General features: G+C 50.6%; 1 protein-coding gene across 4 annotated transcripts in view; it reads right to left on the bottom strand.

Moving 5' to 3' along the window:
- Positions 1-19531, bottom strand: part of MSI2 (musashi RNA binding protein 2) — a 472007-nt gene that overhangs the window by 41573 nt on the left and 410903 nt on the right. For 3 of the 4 annotated variants that reach the window (XM_064271280.1, XM_064271281.1, XM_064271284.1), the window contains exon 10: positions 16365-16439. In XM_064271280.1, coding sequence (XP_064127350.1) covers positions 16365-16439 — 75 coding nt within the window. Of the gene's footprint in view, positions 1-6517; positions 12329-16364; positions 16440-19531 lie in introns of those variants that run through there. The other variant, XM_064271285.1, reaches the window with a different exon arrangement.

Below are 19531 nucleotides of genomic sequence, written 5' to 3'. Positions count from 1 at the left end.
GTGTGCACTTTGCTGCAGGTTCCTTCTGACTACAAAGAAAGCACCCTGGGAACCAAGCAGAGCGCCAGCTGCCACCAAGTCCCTGAGGACCAGGAGTGGGTGAGGCCTGACTCCCCTCCACCCCGAGGCACTCTGCAGCTTCTGATCCTTTTCCTTATAAAGAATGGCGCCCCAGCATGAGAGTGGTCCTTGGTGTCAACCCAGCCTGTCTCCCCAGCTCAGAACGTGGGGCTGCTGGCTGTGGAAAGACTGCGGGCAGAAAGGATCCCTCTGGGAGTGGCCCCTTTCATCCACCTGCAGCCTCTCCAGGCTCACAGTTGACATTCCACAGGAATTCCCCCTGCCTTCCCTCTCTCATCTGGCATGGTTCTCCACCCAGGCTGTGCACTGAAATCCCCTGGGGAGCTTGAAAAAATACTGACGTCTGGGCCCAAACCCTAGAGATCCTCATAGAATTGGTCTGGGGTACAGTCTTGACAACGGGAACTTTAGAAGCTCCACAGAGATGGTTGAGACTGGAGGACTCCCCAAGACTGCTGCCCTGAGATACACTTCAAACTGCAGACTGAAATTAACTCCTGAGGTCATCCCGTAGTTAAACAACAGACTGGCTCACAAAATAATGTGTAACACCCCTAAGTACTGTACTCCTTTAAAAAAATCACCTATATGAGATCAAATGGTCAACAATGACTTTAAAACTAAGATGAAAATGTAAGGGGGCAGGGAAACTAGATTAATGGAAATAGAGCAACCAGAATGGAAACAATGAGAATGTTCACATATTGTGAAGAATGTAACCAATGTCACTGAACAATCTGTGTAGAAATTTGTTGAATGGGAACCTGAACTTCTGCAGTGTACTGCATTCAAGCCCTCAAGAACTTGAGACCCTTGCCCTTTCAATATTTATTGAGCACTTCCTACATGCCAAACACTGTTCTAGGCACTGGAACCAGAGCAGTGACCAAAGCACACAGTCTCTGCTCTCATGGAGCTGACATTTGCTGGCCCATGATGGGAAAGAAGCCCCATCTGTAGGACTGGGGCCCCAGGAGTCAGGCTGCATAAAAACCAACTCCTTGGAAGGAGAGAAAATAGGCGAAAGATATGGTGAACACTGGGCTAATGGGGGCTATGGCTCACTCTGCCAGGGAGAAGATGGGGAGGATTGTACCTCAGACCCCTTTAGCTTGGAGCCCCTTGCCTGTGTTTGCTTCTGGGTCTCCTCATAGCTGAGCTCAAGGGACCTGGGCCTGCTTGAAGTGGGGGGCAGCAATCAGAAGATTCAGTCCCCAGGGAACATAGGAGGGGTCATGCTAACTACATAATTCTTTTCTCCAAGATCAGGGAGACAAGAGCAAAGGGGACAGGTATTTCCACGACCATGATCTTAACCTAGCTCCCAGAGGTCTTACCACTTCAGTTCCATTCAATTGAATTCAAATCAATTTAAAAAAATTACTGAGCTTGGCACGGGACACAGATGACTAAGACACAGGTCTTTAAAAGTCTTTTCAGTGATGATCTACCACCAGGCTGAGGGCAGGGGACAAATCCTTGCCTTTCAGGGCTCTCGAGAGTCCCACCCTTCTCTTCATCCTTGGCCCAACCATCCAAGGTGGTGGAGGCTGGGATGGCCAGGGGATCCACATCAGGAATGAATGGCTGAGGGCAGGGGACAAATTCTTGCCTTTCAGGGCTCTTGAGAGTCCCACCCTTCTCTTCATCCTTGGCCCAACCATCCAAGGTGGTGGGGGCTGAGATGGCCAGGGGATCCACATCAGGAATGAATGGCACATGGCAAGGGCATTGGCTCCTGGCCCAAGGAGGACTTTGATCAGCATCATTCTCTCTCCAGCAAGACTTCAAGAGGAAGAATGGCCACATGGAGCTCATTCCTAATCCAGCCCTCACTGCCCTGGGCCAGCAGTTTGTGGTTCCTGGACAGACCAGGGACACCCATTGCACAAAGAACCAACACCTGCCTGTCTCTCTGAGACAAAGATCTTCAAAGCTAAGCAAGTCCAGACCATAGTTTCTAAGGAGATGCCAGCGAGCTACTTTAAGAGTTTCTCTTTCCATACCCCCAACTCAACTACTTCTTATAAAAACAATCGCTATTTCTGCCTTTGAGACGCCCTCCCACCTCCCACCACCGGGCATCAGGACAAACCACTGGTCTGACCTTCTGGTCCTTCTAGAGCTCACTGTTCAGATGACTTTTTACACTTCTCTCACAGCTTCAGATGTCTAATCGCCAGAGAAAGAGTCAAAATTCTGCTTCCTCCCAACAGTGTCTTGCTGAGCCATTCAAACCCTACTTTCTTTGGGCCTCTGCATATGTCGGGCCTCTGCATATGTCTGCCCTCTTCCTCAGTTTTGTTCTGTATAGGCTTTTTCAATAGCTCTGCTGCAGCAAGATTCAAAACGCCAGTTCTATGGTGTGCCCTCTCCGCGGACCAGGAAAGGAAACGCTCAAGCCTTGAGCACTCCAAGACTTTGTGCTGAAAGAGTCCAGGTTCCCGCCTTGGCACTGTCAGCAGCTCAGGGGTAAGCTAACATCTGTGAATCTCAAGTTCCCACCTCTAGAAAATGGGGCAACTCTCTCCCCTTTTGTCTCCTGAGAGGCTGTCTTGAATATTGAATGGCCAACCTCTACTGTACTGGGCACTGGCCCTTCTGTTGGTGGACCGTGGGCTGGTCAAGGAGTCTTGGGAGAGACCCCAGGCTGTTACGAAAGCACTCGGGGGGCTTGACGGAACGAGTTAAAATTTTTCAACAGCTGCTGGATCATACCGCTGCATGCCAGCCCTAGTTGAAAGGGTGGATGGGAGAACAGCCTTCTCTGTGCCTTAGTTTCCTCACCTATAAAAGAGCTTGGTCTAGACACTGAGAAAAATAATCATTGCCTGAACGATAATAATACCAGCTGCCATTTGGGCACTTCCCTGGCCAAGAAGCTTCCATGTACCATCTCAATGAATCCTCACTACAACACTATAAGAAAGACATTACTAGTCCATTTAACAGATAAGGAAGTCAAGGCCCAGAAATGTTTAAGGAAACAGTACGTGGCGGCAGTTTTAAGCCACAAACCCAAGTTCAAATCTCACCTCTGACACTTACTACTTGTATGACCCAAGATAAGTTACTTAACTTCTCTCTCAGCCTCATTTCCTTCCTTGTGAAAGGCACGTAGTGATACCTCCTCACAGGGCTGCTGTGAAGATTCCATGAGATGATGGTGTTGGGTTATCTGCCACTCGGTAAGTGCTCAGTAAGTAGAGTAATAACTTTTATTTCTATTTTTATTATTACTGCCCAAGGTAATATAATAACGGTCGTGGAGCTGAGAAATCCCTTTGGGGCCTTCCTATTCTAAAATCCTATTAATTTACATAACATTTCACATCCAAAGGGCTTTCAAAGATAACATTTGTAATTTGCTTGTGAGTGATAAGGGGGAGTTTTATTTGAAGTGCAAGCCCTAACTTTGGTGGGACCACATGACAACAGGAAGCAGAGGGCATGCAGGGGCACAGGGATGGCCTGGCTAGGGTGGACAGGGCCCTGTGGCTTGGTCACCATGGGTGCAGATGCAGGTCCCCGGGGCCCTGGTGATTGGTGCTTTTTGGCTTGGCTGAGAATCTCCACGGCCCTCCTGCCCTGCTGCGCTGCCCTTGGAATCGTCCAGCTCCTCTAGGAGTGAATGGACTAGAGAGGCCTCTCTGGGCCCTTCCATCCAAGGGGAATCATGTTTGCTCCTTGGCTCCCCAAGGGTACTGTGTAAAGGCAGGGGCACATCTTTGTCATTCACCACTCTGTCCCAAGAATCTAGGGCAGGGCCAGTGACATGGCAGGTGCTTAATAACTAAGTGATGAGTGCAAAAGGGTGCAAACAGTTAAGCACTCAACTACTAACTGAAGGATTGGCAGTTCGAACCCACTCAGGGGCACCTTGGAAGAAAGGTCTGGCGATTTGCTTCTGAAAAATCACAGCCTTGAAAACCCTGTGCACTGCAGTTTTACTCTCCAACACAAGGTGTTGCCATGAGTCAGAACTGCCTTGACGGCAGCTGGTGTTTTTGGAATGCGTGAGGAATGGATAGGTGGGTGGAGGAGAGACAGACAGATACAAGAGTTGGAGGGACAAGGTGCCTCTTCCTGCTCCTGGCCTTACCTGAATCCCAGCACAGTCAAGGCTGGTACTGGAGGTCAGATGAAGAAAGCCTGGAGAGGCCCTAAGCAGGCACCACTAAGAAAGCTGCAGGGCTGGCCACAGACCCGCCCCTGCAAGACCCGGGCCAGCCGAACATTGGCTCAGACTCAGAGCAGGCAGCCAGGCCCCTGTGGGGAACAGCAGGCTGCGGTCACCCCTCCCGCTATGAGTAGGTGTGTCTGAGCAAGGTTTTCCACCTTAAATGGAGCCAGCCCTGGCCAGCTAGCGTCCAGAGCCCACTGGATCGGCTGAGAAGTATCCACCAAGTCCCATGTCAGGGAATAGCCTTCTATGGCAAGGGTGGGGTCAGCCTCCCAGGGTCACAGTGTCTGTCCAGAGCCCACTGGATCGGCTGAGCAGTATCCACCAAGACCCACGTCAGGGGCCAGCCTTCTATGGCAATGGTGGGGTCAACCTCCCAGGGTCACAGTGTCTGCCAGTGATTCCCTGGGTCTGGGAAGAAGTGGTACCGGCTTCCCAATGCCAAACCGTTGTCCAGCTGTCCTGGGCCAGGCAATGGGACAGCACCTGCCCACAGGGGACACAGAATCAACTGAGGCAGGAATGCTTGGGAAGAAAGGCAGGTGATGCTCTCGTGCCTTTACATCTGTTGTTCCTTCAACGTGGAATGCCCTTCCCTCCTCGTCTGCCTGGTGGACTTCTATTTGTACTTCAAAACCCAACTCAGATGTCACCCTTTTCTGAAAGCTCTCCTGGCTGAGTCAGTAACTTCCTCCCCTGTGCTCACTCATACTACAATGATCACACTGTCAAACCACACAGCTGTACATCTGGCTACATGGGGAATGACCCTCCAGGTTCGGAACTCCTGGCTCACTTGCTTACATACATCCCTACGCCAGGGCAGGTCCTGCTAGCGTTCTCCATCACTGCAGAGAATGTACCCTCCCGCCTCCGAGTGAAGGGACAAGGAGCAGATGGGGTAATGCTGTTGGCTGGGGTCTCTTGAAGCCAGGGCAGCCAAACCGAGCTGGACTCCAGGAAAACGTCTCTGGGCAGGACTCTGCTCCAGCTTTTCAGACTGGCGAGGAGGAGGGTGGGAGGCACAGCTTTGCCTTCTGGTTTGTTCTGAGGGCATGAGCTGCTCCATGTTCAGGTCTGGCACTGCTTTTGCCTACAATTTCACACTCCATGAGCAATGTATGGGGCCTTTTTTTTTTTTTTTTTGAAGCTGCAGCCTCTGTCACTTGCTTTTGCTGATGGAAATTAAAACTGAAGGGCTTGAAGATGAATTATTAAGCTCCTGCTGGCAGACTTAATGGGCCTTTGTGAGCCCGGTGGTGCCAGGTCCCTAAGAAAGTGTGTGTATGGGGGGTGGCGGGGGCGGGGGGAAGGACAGCAGCCCTGGGGGACTTGGGGTCTGGTGGGCACTGGGCCTCTCAGTCCACAGAGAATGAGATGCAAAAGCCACACCACAGCCTTCCTCCTGCCTCCCCGGAAGAAGCTGGCTGGGTGCCCTGCTCATTGTATGGGATCTTTCTCCTTGGACACAAATCTAGATCACGCCTGGTCTCATCTGCCCCTCTCAACAACCTGTGAGGAAGGGGAACAGGGCAAGAGTCAATAGCGCCGTTTGACAGATGGGAAGACTGAGGCTCAGAGATGGCCTTACTCTCCCCACAAGCTAGATGCAAGAGCTGTTCTCCGACTTCCAGCCCAAGAGCACAGCGTTGTGGCTTTACCAGGGGGAGCCGAGTGCTCATTTAGTCATATTCCCCTTTATTTATGCAGAGCAGCTTCAAGAGGCACAGAAAGCTGATGGAATGTGAAACCTGCAATTCCAGTCAATTCAGATTGCTCCAATTCATTTCCGCAAACATTTAGTAACTGCCTATTAGGCCCCACACTCTGCTTTCATCTGGGAACACAGCTCCTGGTTTCCACGCCGAGGGAGGCGCACGACAGGCCAGCCCGTCCAGAGCCAACCGTCGTCACTCTGTGCCTGTCTGCATGTGGGATGTGCTACTGAATTTTACTTCTCCATCTTTTTGCAGAGCAGCAGACATGCTTTCCTGACTAAACTTGCCTTTAATATGCAAATGAGAGCATAAGCCCCTAGTACGCAGGGGCCAGGTGGCGCAGAAGTGGGCCGGCTACAGGGGGAGCTGGTTTGTGATTGAAAATCTGACTGTGGATCCAATCTGTGAGGGGGTAATCCCCAGAGACAAGGCTGAAGGGACGTTCGATTAGAGGGCTGAGGTGTGGGATGGAACAGATGTGCGGAGGGCGGGGAGGGGTGGGAAGGGTACTGTGTGGGGAGGGACTTTCCCTTACAAGGGAGTGTTTCTATTTATAAGGCTTCAGCAGATAACTGTGGGTGCTCCTGCCTTGATATTTCGGGATCAGCTTCCCTACTAGCGAGGAATAAGTCATCAGTCACTGGTTGGGCTCCATTCTAGAACCAACTGGAAGCAACTAGATGCAATGAGGACAGACAGTGCTGGTAGAGACAGAGGGTCCACCAAGCAGGAGTGTCAGGATTCCCAGCAAGGGCATTGCTGCGGCAGAGAGGTAAGGAAAGAGCCCCTTAAAAACTTAAAACCCGGAAAAAACACCATTGCCGTCAAGTCGATTCCAACTTATAGCCACCCAAAGGACACAGCAGAACTGTGCGATAGAGTTTCCAAGGGGTGCCTGGTGGATTCGAACTCTCGAACTTTTGGTTAGCAGCCGTAGGCACTTAGGCACTATGCCATCAGGCCTTCCTCAAAAACTTAGGCAGGAGTTAATAAGTAAAGAATGTCTGCCTTGAGCATTGTGCTCTTTTAAATCGCTATCTATGAGGGATCAAATTCATGACAGTAACTCGAAAGATTAGATGGGAAACTAAGGGGGCAGTGAGCTTAAGTTAACAGAAGAGGAAGAATTCAGAAAAGGAGGGTGAGAATGGTTGCACACCTTGAAGAATATAATCAATGTCACTGAATTGTACATGTAGAAATTATTGAGTGGGTATATATTCTGCTGTGTATATTCTCATCATCAACAACAAAGAAAGTAAATTATTAAAACAGGAAAAAAAAGGTGGGGGAGGGGGGAGAATTAAGCAGGAGGAAGGAGTTCTGGAATTTTAACCTCCACCCAGACAAGGGTTCGTCCTAAGCCACTGGTCCTATGATTCCACAGCAGCCCTGGAATTGCCCCTCCTGACAAGTCCACAGAGGCGGGGTAGGGGAGGCTCTTTTCTCTCTCAGAACTAGTTCAGAAAAAGCAGGATGCAGGAGAGACTAAGGCAGACGTGGTTCCTGAGTTGCACACCCAGGTCTCACCTTCCCTAAATGGGGGGCCTGACCACAAGGGTCACCGCCCCTTGGGTAGACTGGTATTCTCTGGAGGAGGGGTGGGCTAAGGGGCCCTGGAGTCATTCCTCGTGGTGGCCTAGGCTACCACTCCCACAGAACCTGAAGCCTTTAATGAGGTAGCTTTGTTGCATTTTTGAACACTTGGCAAACTGTCATAAACTGACAGAACTGCCACGTTGGGAGTGAGCTGGTTTAGCTCCTTCCCATCCAAGGCTGATTTCCTCAGTTGCCTGTTTAAGGTAAACTCCTTGAACCTCCTAAAATACTTGGGCTCTCTTCATTTTGCTTTCCACATTCAAGCCATACCCCTCAGGCTCTCTTCATTTTGCTTTCCATGTTTAAGCCATACCCCTCAGGACAAGACAATCACTAAGCCTTTGTCCTCAAGGAACAGACGCTATGACCAGAGCTTACCTTGCACCATCCCCGACTGATGATGGGCTGGCTGCACGGGTTCTCCTCCAGAGGGGACAACCGATGTCCCTGAGTTATGCCACCTCTCCTCACACTCTCCCACGTGAAACACAGAATGGTTGTCTTGTAGAGTGACTGAAAATCACCCAGCACCACAGAACCATCATCACACTGGAGCCCGAAGGGAAAACACGTGGTGCCAGCTGTAAGTCCCTGATCCAGCATCCTGGCAGGCACAGCTAATCAACCACGGCCCTCTGTTCTGCTGAACCGGGACTTGGCCCCAAGATCATCCTTGTCAGTACCAATCGGTTAACATTAGCACCTGAGAGAAAACCTGTTTTCCATCTTGGAAGAGGCAGGAGCTCAAATTGGCGCTTCTGGAATCAGAATCCAAGCCCAGCTGGTCAGGGAAGGGTCTTCCCACCTTGGGCCCTGCAGGACCTGTAGTTTATACACACACAGCGTCCTTGAGGGTAGAGTGAGCAATGGGCCGGGGTGTGCTGGCCTGCTTCTCCTGGCTGCCCGAGTGCCCCAGGCTCAGAGATGACACTTTAGCCCAGGTTAGTGGCAGGGCAGCATTAACCCTGCTGCTCCCAGTAGAGCTGAAAAACCCCAAAGGGCTACTAGCTAGCATGAGGCAAGGGGAGAGGAATGGAGTCAAGAGAGGGTAAGACAAGAAGGAGAGGAGGTGGGTGTGATGAAAGAAGCAAACACTCTTCCGAGCTCATCCTTCCTCACTGACCCAAGCTCTATATGCCCGTTTAGATTCACTTTGGAAATCTGACCACATTGCTCCTCTACTTAAAATCCTCTAAGGGCTTATCATTATGCTTTGAGGATCAGATCGAAACTCCAAACCAGACTCACAAGGCCCACTGTGACTCGGCCCTGCCGAACTCACCAGCTTGTCCGCCCCCCACAACCCTAAGATGCTCCTGCGAGCTCTCCATATACTCAATGACTCAGAATTCCTAGGATCTGCAGTGCTCCCCTTCTCAGGCTTGTAGCAGAGATTGCTAACTGTCCCCTAATATCTGTTCTACTCTCCTTCTTTAGTATTAGAACCCATTTTTTACCTGGGCACAAGGTTACCTGAAAAAAAGACGTTTCTGAGGCTCCTTTGTACCTGAAACTGGCCACATGACTAAGTTCTGACAAATGGGATCCAAGCAGTATGTCAAATAGAACTTGTGAGAAGTGTTCTTAAAGGGAAGTGTTATCATCACCCTTTCTACCTTCCTGATGGCTAGATGGGTATGTGATGGCTGGAGCTGAAGTGGCCTTTTTTGACCATGAGGCAGAAGTCTTATGCTGAGAGGGTAGAACAAGCTAGAAGAAATTAAGACCCCCTAATACTGTGGAGCCACATCCAGGCTTCTTTTATGAGATAACAAATTCTTATTTTGTTCAGGCTGTTATTATTTTGTGTTTTCTTGCAGCCAAATTTGAAAGTATTCGATTCAGTGTCTAAACATGTCACTCCTCTACCTGGAATATGCTTCCTTCCTTTCTTCACCTAGCTAATTCTATTTGATTTTTTGAGACACAGTCTGGCTTTGCCTTCTGTAGGAAGCCATTCCTGACTGCCCCACAAGCAGGACAAGTAGCCCACCTTTGTCACTCCATAACATGGACAGCTTCCCTCCCTCTAGCTGAGCACCTGTCCCATGATGTTCAATGGGTCTGAAAATTTGTTCTTTCTCCTTCAGGTGGACTATTAGCATCTTGAAAGACTGAGTCTGATTCACGTCCAGGTATCTGGTACCTGACTCTGTGCCTTATGATCAGTAAACGAGGCGGGATGGAAGAGGAAGGATGGAGTAAGAAGTCCCAGAAACTCTCTGGCTTCACTTGTGGATCCTTTATCATTCCTTTCTCAGATAAACAGATCTACCAATAAGCAGCTCTACCAGGGTGCTGGGGAAGGAAAAACTGTTCTGGAATTCCCTTCTGAAGTAACAAGAATATCAATCCCCACCATTTCTATAATTTCTGATTTTATGTTGTTGTTGTTAGGTGTCATTGAGTCAGTTCTGACTCATAGCGACCCTATGTACAACAGAATGAAACGCTGCCTGGTCCTGTGCCATCCTCACAATTGTTGTTATGCTGGAGCCCATTGTTGCAGCCACTGTGCCAAGCCGTCTCGTTGAGGGTCTTCCTCTTTTTCACTGACCTCTAATTTCATAGCATTTACCAATTTACAAGGCACTTTCGCATACACACATCATCCCACTTAATTCTAACAACCTGACTGTTGTTGTTAGGTGCCAGTTGATTTTCAACTCATAGCAAGCCCATGTGACAAAGTAGAACTGCCCCATAGAGTTTTCTAGGCTGTAATCTTTATGGGAGCAGATTGCCAAGTCTTTCTCCCATGGAACTGCTGAGTGGGCTCTAACCACCAACCTCTTGGTTAGCAGCCAAGTGCTTAACCATTGTGCCACCAAGGCTCCTTAACAACCCTCCCAGCTAGGCACTATTACTATTCCCAGGGCTTAGAGAGGTATGTCACTTGCTCGAGGTCAAAGAGCTACTAAGTGGCCAAGTGGGACCTAGAAACAAGGTCTTCTAGCATCATGTCCTGCACCATTTCCATTATATACAGATTAGTCGTCCAACCTGCACTGCTCTGGGGAGTCAGGAAAGGAAGCCACGTGCACAACCACGTCAGCCCACGTGTACGAGCATGTGCGTGAGCACCCACACAGCCGGCACACAGATGTGAGGGCTCCAGATGTTCCAGTGACGTTTTCACTTGCGGGTAGGCGTGATGGTAGAGAACGGGGCATCAGGGCGACACTGCACAGCTGCTGCATGCAGATGCTCCCACTCTGCTCAAGGACAGGCCACCCCGGGCAAGTGCAGGGGATGTGAGGAAGCAGGGAGGGCTGGTGACAGGCGGCAGCCGGGGGAGTGGGCATGCTTTTAGAAACCGTGCCAGGCTGTCATTGGTCCTGGTTGTTTAGTGCGTTCACCTCCCCCGGAGCGAGAACAGGACACTGAAAGGCTAAGAGACGGCAGCACACAGCATGTCCGTGGTAAACAATTTATTTTTCTACCTCAGTTGCTTACAGGGGAAAAAATAAAACGTCATTAGGGAGAAGCACAGATGAACTATTTACAGAGATGAAGAAAATTCACAATGGCAACGACGTTGGCGAGTCAAGCATTGCTAGGATGAGTCACCAAAGCAAAGCAATTCATAGCAAAACAAAATATGCATTGGGGAGGGAGGGAGGCCATACAGAGTTTTTGAAAAAATAATACCCATGAAGAAGCCTACAGGAAAACAGAAGGAAACTAACCGGTGATTACATCAAGCATCTTTAATAAGATGGGCAAAATGGTGTACGTTGTGTCTCGAGGACAATGACATTCAAATGTATGGATTAGCTCACGTCAGATGCACCAAAGGGGGGCACGCAGGTCACTTCTCACAAACTACAGCACTGAGAAAGGAGTGACTCTTGAGGAGCCAACTGATCTGAATTCATTAATCAAAGGGAGCAGGGTGGGGGTGTTTCCAACAGGGAGTTGGGGGGTCAGGGTCATGGCTGACTGTCAGGGGTGCCAGCCCTGAGCTGAGGCTGGTCCTGGGTGGTCTGTGTTTGACTCCCATCTTACCCTGGGTGCCAAGGCCAGCGTGGGCAGGGAGGTGAGGCTGGGAAGCTGGGGACAGAGGAGGCAGCATGGATAGGTGCCCATGGCACCTGAGACGTCGTGGTGCTTCAGTGTCTCTGCCATCCCTTTCCCAAGATAGACGGGATTATTATTATGCCAACAGTTACTGAGCGACTGGCCTCAGCAGACAAAGATGATTGGTTAATGTTTATACAGTTCTCTTTCAGGTGTTTTTCGGATTAGTTTTTTAGAACAGTTTGCATGTAGGTGTATGTGTATTCATTCTGGGGACTGTCCACCCTAAGACACAAATCCCTCGAGTCATGCTTCAGCAACTGCTCTGGGCCACCAGCACTTAAAATCTTGGAGTCCCCTGAGGAAGTTCTACAAAGTTTGTGAGAAGTTTCCCTCTAGCCCGTTACATTCCGGGGACGGGGAAGGTGTTCACAATAGGTACAAGAAGCAAAATAGGGAAAGGACTTGAGAACAAAATTAAAAAAAAAAAACAAAAAAACTGTAGGGCGAAGCAATGAGGACGTGAAGTCTTTTCCGAGAATTAAAACTGAGAAAGAACACTCATTTGAACAGGCAGCTAGACAGAGTTTCAGTGACAGTGACAGCAGCTGGGTGACCCAGGCCTGGACTGTGTTCTCTCTCTAGTAATGGTAGCAAACCCCAATTTTTTATGCCTCTCTTAAGAGCTAGTTGATAAAAATTATGTCTTGGGAAATCGGCAAATAGTCTGCAAAGTGAAATAAGAACAGAAATTAACAGATTAAACCAAAATGAGAAGTCCAGGGAGTGGGAAAAAAGAGAGGAGATAGGGGAGACCCTTGATCATGGCCATAACAATTCAAGTCCACATATGATATGGATCTGCAGGGGAGCCAGGCTGGGGTGGTGGCCCGCGGTGGACTCGAAGATGGGGAGAAGGAACCATCTCCAAAGAGGCTGGTTATCCCTCAGGCTTTCTAGGAAAGAACTACCCCCTGCTTTGATGATTATCCAGAGCTATCTAGCCCTCGTTCTCAGAACAACTCATTTGTGTCACAGAATCCTGAAGGTGGGCAGAGGTGGGCATTGCTTCACATCAGAAAGGTTAGCTACAACCCCCACGTCACACAAGTTAAATGGGGATCCACTAAAAATGATGTCTGGGCTCCCAACCAGATATTCACACAGAAAGGCTATGGTGGGTGCAAAGGGGAACCCTTGAAAAGGGATCAGCCTGCATCCTCCTAAAGGGTGCCCAGGACACAAGGCTTGTGAGTGACGACAGTTAGGATGAAGTCTCGGCAGCTCTCTAAGAGCGTGGGCATTGCTCCTTTCTCTTAACTAGCTCCCTGGCACTGACCTACTGGGATGGAATCAGGAAGAGTCTGGGAGGGATGTGGGATCCACAAACATAAGAGGGACCGGAGGTGGGGAAGTGGGAGAAGTGGGCACAGTGATGACATCGAAAAGAAACACCACAGAGAAAAAGCATCAGGTGCGCTTGGTGGTGACAGGACAGCTGCGCCAATGCCATGGACTCATAAGATCCCCAGGGTGTGGGGAGAGGGAAGCGGCATGGTAATAGGAGGGATCAACGCAATCAGCCTGACAGGGATGAGGAAAGGATGTGGGCTGCACCACCTCTGGGTCCCCCCTCTGCACCCCAACTCGCTTGGCCAGATCCACACCTTACTGACATGAGACGATGTAAGAACATTCCAAAGCTTCCCTGACATAATGGTCCGGTTCCTACGGCCAAAACTCCAGAAGGAGTCGGGTTTGGTTCTAGAGGGGGCATCCACTTCATGAAATCTTGACTGGAGAACTACATGGGCGTAAGCTTTATGGTCTAGAACTACTAGGCTGCTTGGGGAGTCCTCTGGAAGTCTGGGACTCCAGACCAAGCCAACACACAAGAGACTCCTTTAGGTGGTGGGGTTGGGAGTGAGCTGGACTCTGAAACCAACCTGGCTCTTCACTAAGGGAAGTGGGAGGCTAGATCCAGCCACTGGGCTATCCCTCCCCGACTCGAGGTCCATCCATACCCTCCGGAGAGCAGGCAGCTTCACTCTTGTGGCCACCAGTGGTCCCTTTCTGACCATCAGCAGGGACAAAGAAAAGGCTTCCAGGGTGTGAATGGGAAGGATGGGGAAATGGGAAGTTGGATGGCTGAGAGAAAACAAGATAGCTAACTCTTACGGGTCAGGGAGCCACTGTCTATAAATCTTAATGCCTGACTTCTGCCCCATTCAAACCCAGCTGATTGAGTTAGGCTGCAGGAACTGCTGATAGTGAACACAGCTGGGCCCTTGACATGGCTACTCCAAGCTGATTTCCCCCCATCGTGGCCCCTATTCCCAAAGCCTCAGCTTATGGCGAAGAGCCGGCATCTATGGGACTCTCTCTCATTCTGCCTAGCCTTGGCTTGGTCACTATTGAATGAGTATCTGTCTGGGGCAAACCCAGGGGCAGAGATCACTGAGACAGAACTCTCTCAGAAGATTCCTAAGCCTGCTCACGGGGCACCAAGGATAAGCTCTCAGGTGAAACAGGGGCCCTAGTGTGAGGTCCCCTTTATTGCCCCAAAATGACTCCACATAAGACCCCCCAACTCTGCCCTCCTGGGATTAGCGCCATATGAGGGAACAATGGCTAGCTGGCACTCTCAGCTGAGAGTTTTAAGTCCCTACATCTTTTGTCCCCTGGGAAGGAAGCCAGGGGTGGAAGGGACAGAAAAGCTTCCTCCCAAATTGTCACCGGCTTCTAGGTTGAGTAGGACAGGCAAGCAATGGGGGACAGGGGTGATGACACTATAGCTCTCCCAGGACGGGCAGTGCGTGCACGTGTATGTGCCCGTAAGCACGGGCCGTGCCACCACCACAATGCACCTCTCCCTTCATGCTCTAGAACAGCGCCCTCCAATGGAACTTTCCGTGATAATGGAAACTTTCTATTCTGTGCTGCCCAGTGTGGTAGCTACTAGCCACATGTGGCTACTGAGTCATTGAGATGTGGCTCACGTGACTGAGGAACTGAACTTTTAATTTTATTTCACGTTAATATAAATCTAACTTTAAGCAGCCACAGGTGGCTAGTGTTGTCCTGGGCAGCATACACTAGAGAGACAGTGGAGAGTGGTGGTTGAGAACCAGGTTGCCTGAGTCCAAATCCTGGCTCTGAACCCTGAACAGGGCTCTTAGTCTGTCTGCGTTGGGGTTCCCATATGTAAATGTGGATAATCAAATGGAGGCAATAGATTCAGCAAACTCTGAACAGTGCTTGTCAAGCTCCCATCTTTCCTTCAGTTTGAGGTGCCCACAGCCACCCCATAGCAGTCATCTGTGGGGAAGTCTTCCTGAGGGAGGCCAAGGATCCGTGCTAAGGGTCCCACCCAGGTGGAGAGACTGCCTTGGCCCCAGGGGACATGCTCATGGGAGGTCTGCCACCTACTCCTCCACCTTGACCTTCTGCTGCTGTACCTGACTTCTCATCCACACTTTCAGGAAGGTGCACAGACCCGAGACCACCCGACCTGATCCCACCCTTCACAGAAGAGAAGGCTGAGGCCCAGATGAGCTGCTGACCTGCCATGGTCACTCAGCCAGTTGGTGTTGGAGCCAGGACAAGAGCCCAGGGATTCCTTTGCTGGTTGAGATATCTGTCCCCCATAGGACACGGCTCTAAGAGTCCCGAACGCTCTGACAAACCCCCGCCAACACCTTTCCCCGCCCCAAAGCTTGGTCTGAGGGAAATCTGGGCTACAGCTCCTCACACAACCATCACTGCCCTGCTGCTCACTAACTTCACAGCGCCCTCCTTCTAGGGCCACCTCTCTGCTCCCTCTCCTTCCTAGTTCATCTCAGACCCTGATGTTCCAGATTCCCCAGTCTAGGCATGATGACCAGCCAGGAGTGAAACTCTGCCCAAAGCTCAGCTTCCTTACAGAGCCTCCTCCCTCAGCAGAGAACCCACAGAGGATAAAACTCTGCTCCTAATGCCTCTTCTAGGAACCTTGGCTGTGCCTACCCACAAAGACCCCGATATACTCTCATCTGCACTCCAGGTCTGGTAGACCTCCTCAGGGGAACAGCAAAACCCCACAAATTGCCACTTCACACAGCATCCCTCTGCCTATCCCTACAAATCACACTCCCTTGCTGCTCTTCCAGGTGGGGCCCCAGGCCTGCCAGCTCCATTGGAGCTGGAGCAGACCAGGAGTGCAGAGCAGACCGGGAGTGAGCTGGCATCACTGTGGCTCTGCCTCAAGTTTCTGGAGCCCACACAGAGGGAGGGAGGAGCTAACACCACCCCCTGGGATGGACAGCAAACAAAACCCCAACAACATGACACCAACACACACCAGAAGGGGGTGAGAGTTGTTAGGAAGGAGCTGGAGGAGGACAGGTGGAAAGGAAGGACGGGAGACGTTAGACATCAGGCACACTGACGGAGGCGGGCAAGGGGGAGGCAGACGGTGAGAGAAAACCCTAGTTCTAGAGTCCAGTCTCAGTGAGAAGGAACCCGTCGCGGGAAGATACGCATGAGCAGAGGGAGGCCTCCTCTTTGTGCTTTCCCTTTCCTTTAAAAGCTGCCCCTCTCAAATCCTCAGCACCGATAAATACTGCTGTTAATTGGAAACTCTGAGCTGCCCCCTGACTCTGGCGTAAGTGGAGTTGAAAGTGAGCACATAGTTGTTTCAGAAATGAATGTGTGTATGCGTTGCGTTCTATTCAGGGGACCCCCACCTCCCGTGTTTCCAAAGCCCCTGAGATAAAGACACTTACCTGGGAACTGATAGCCATAGCTGGGAGCAAATCCGGGGTAGCCGCGGCCGTAGGTTGCCACAAAGTTGGGGTAGCCTTGAACAGAGGGAGAACAGAGGGAGAAAGATCAGAGTCCCGTTAGCACAGCTGCCTCACGTCTGGGTAACCTCCCAAGGAAGGTGGGAATGGGGAATAACTGAGTTATTTCCCATCACAAAATTGACTTGTCTCCCATGAGGGTCTTTACCCAGGGCTGTGTCACCTTCCTCCTGGGACTGGGGGCACTGCTGTCAGCTTACTGGTAATTAACCCATATTTGGGCAGCCAGACCCCAAAGCCCACACACCTCCTTGAACCCACAGAGTAAATGCCACACATTAGCTCCAAACACAGGGCTGGTGCCTGGCTCTGACATTTGGAGAGCTTAGCCTGAATGTACTTTACCTTAAAGCTGTTGACAGTAGGAGATTAAAGTCCTTGTAATGCCCCCTCCCAAGGCAGGGGGACAGCAGTGCCAGTACCAGACACAGCAGGAGGTACTCAGGGGTTGCTGATTAGTGGCCAAGAAAACTTGTAGCTACCCTGTGCCCTTGGAAGACGCCCAGCCTAATGAGCCTAATGTGGCCCAGGGAAGGGAGGTCCCAGGAGCCCACGTCCACAGGGAGGACACTCTATAGGGCTGCCAGTACCTTCACAAGGCCCTCTGACAAAGGTGAGGGACTGGGTGCGTTAAAATGTGCTAAACGTGTACAATGGAGCATGGCCCAGGAGCTTTGTGCCACGTGTCTCAATGGCGCATTTCACAGCAAGCACATTTTTTTCCGGGAGGCCCTGAGTACTGCAAACGGTTAATGTATTTGTGCACAAATGAACAACACCTGACCCAGTCCTATGCCCTGGTCCTGGTCCACGCCCGTGATTTGCTGCAGATCCGACTGCTGTGATCCACAGGGTTTTCAATGACCGATGTTTCAAAAGTAGATCAACAGGCCTTTCTTCCTAGTCCATCTTAGTCTGGTATCTCCACTGAAACCTGTTCAGCATTATGGCAACACGCAAGCCTCCACTGATGGACGGGGTGGTGGTTGTGCGTGAGGTGCACTGGTTGGGAATTGAACCCAGGTCTCCTGCATGGAACGTGAGAGCCTTACCACTGAACCACCATTGCCCCCGATGTAAACTACAGACTTCAGTTAGTAATGTATCCGTATTGGCTCATCAATTGTAACAAACCTACCTCACAAATGCAAGCTATTATAGGTGAAACAGTGTGAACAGGAACTCTACTTTCTGCACAATTGTTCTGTAAACCTAAAACTGCTCTAAAAAATAAAAGCCTATTTAAAAAAAAAAAAAAGAATCCCACAGCCAACCTTCCAGCCCTACCACTAGTCTGACTTTCCTTTTACCACCCAGGTAGACGTTTGTGGTTGTGTTTTGCTGCTCACCATCTAATCACCCTGCTCTGTGTGTGAGTCTTGGAGATAAGCCCCTTTCCACTGTGGAGGCTGAAAATGTCCCTCTCCTCTCTCCCTGAGCCTGGCAGCTGAGAGGCAGACTGGGGAGCCTGAGCTTGGCCAACTGGATACCTTCCTGGGATCTGCACATGGAACCAGTGAGGCAGGGGGAGGGATGGTTTAGAATTCATTTGGAGTCATCAGCAGAGTCCAGCATCCAGCAGCAACAGTGGCCCTGACCAGGCTGTTCCTGGGCTGTCCCCTTGGCTGTGGCTGTGACCACCCAGCTCCCCTGGTTCCTGCCTGTTTTCTAAGTCTGGTTCTCCATTCTTCCTGCCAGTTCTGTGCGTTGCCCAAGACGCTTCCCATAATCTCCTTTGCTGCTTACAGTTAGCAGTCAGAGTTGTTTCCGTTGCTTGCCACCAAGAACACCGGTGGCAAGCTTCTTCCATCAGTTGATTTATGACAGTCTCCACACCTTCCAGTGGTGAGGGCGATAGCGACCTCTTTCCACACGTGCCTCTGGAGTTCTACGTTGTTGTTAGCTGCCATCCAGTCATTTGACTGACAGCAACCCCATGTGGAACAGAATGAAGTGTTCCCCAGTCCAGCACCATCTTCATGATGGCTGGTAGGTTCAAGTCCACTGCTGTGACCACTGTGTATTTTGAGCATCTTCCAACCTAGGGGGCTCATCTTTCAGCATTATATTAGACAACATTCTGTTGTGATCCATAGGGTTTTCACTGGCTAATTTTTGGAAGTAGACTGCCAGACCTTTCATCCTAGTCTATCTCAGCCTGGAAGCTCCGCTGAAACCTGTCCACCATGGGTGAACCTGCTGGTATTTGAAATACCAGTAACATAGCTTCCAGCATCAAAGCAACATGCAAGCCACCACAGTATGACAAAATGACAGACGGGTGGGGGGGTTCTATTCCACCCCTTAAAAATGCCCCTAAACACAAGCTCTTGGGGTCTTGTCATCTCCCTACCCAGTGGATCCTCACAAGTTACCAAGCATTTTTGACGCTGTAAGTAAGGGCTAAGGAAGAGAATCATTCCTAAATTCTATCTTCAGAGTGCTCCAGTGGCATGACTCACAGCTTGCTGGTTTTCCTGCTGCCTCTTTGAAGCTCTCATGCCCCAGCGGCCCAGAGACAGGAACCCTTTCCTCACCTCCCTGTGGTTGGTGGTGCCGTGGCCTCTGCCTGTGAACAGTGGATCTGCCAGCAGACCCAGACCAGAAGCTGGCTGGACTGGCAGCCAGAAGACTTGGGTTCCAGTCCTGCCTCCGGCCCAAGGCCATGCCTATGTGGCCTCTCTCTTCTGTCTGAGGTTGAGTCTTGCCCCCTGTAGAAAGCCTAAAGGTTCCCTGAAGCACCAGCCTGCCCAGGTTCTTAACTGAGACCAGCTATGGCTCCTTTCTCTTGCTTCAGGAAAAAAAAAAAAAAAAAAAAAAAAAGCTGCCGTGGAATCTGACCTTATGTGTGTCAGTGTACAACTGCACTCCACAGAGTTTTCAGCAGCAGATTTTTCAGAAGTGGATCACCAGGCCTTTCTTCCAAGCTGCCCATGGGTGAACTCGAACCTCTCACCTTTCAATTAGCAGCTGAAATTTGCAGTCATAACGCACTGGCCAATTGAAATGTTTCCACCTCAAAAGGGTCTTGCCGCCTGCCCTCACCTGCTCCTCTGTGTGTTCATTTTCCGGCAGAGAGGAGCCTCGTT

This window comes from Loxodonta africana, chromosome 18 (assembly GCF_030014295.1).
Source record: "Loxodonta africana isolate mLoxAfr1 chromosome 18, mLoxAfr1.hap2, whole genome shotgun sequence".
Classification (NCBI taxonomy): domain Eukaryota; kingdom Metazoa; phylum Chordata; class Mammalia; order Proboscidea; family Elephantidae; genus Loxodonta; species Loxodonta africana.
The sequence above is the reverse complement of the archived record's forward strand: the minus strand, read 5'-3'. Positions and strand labels throughout refer to the sequence as shown.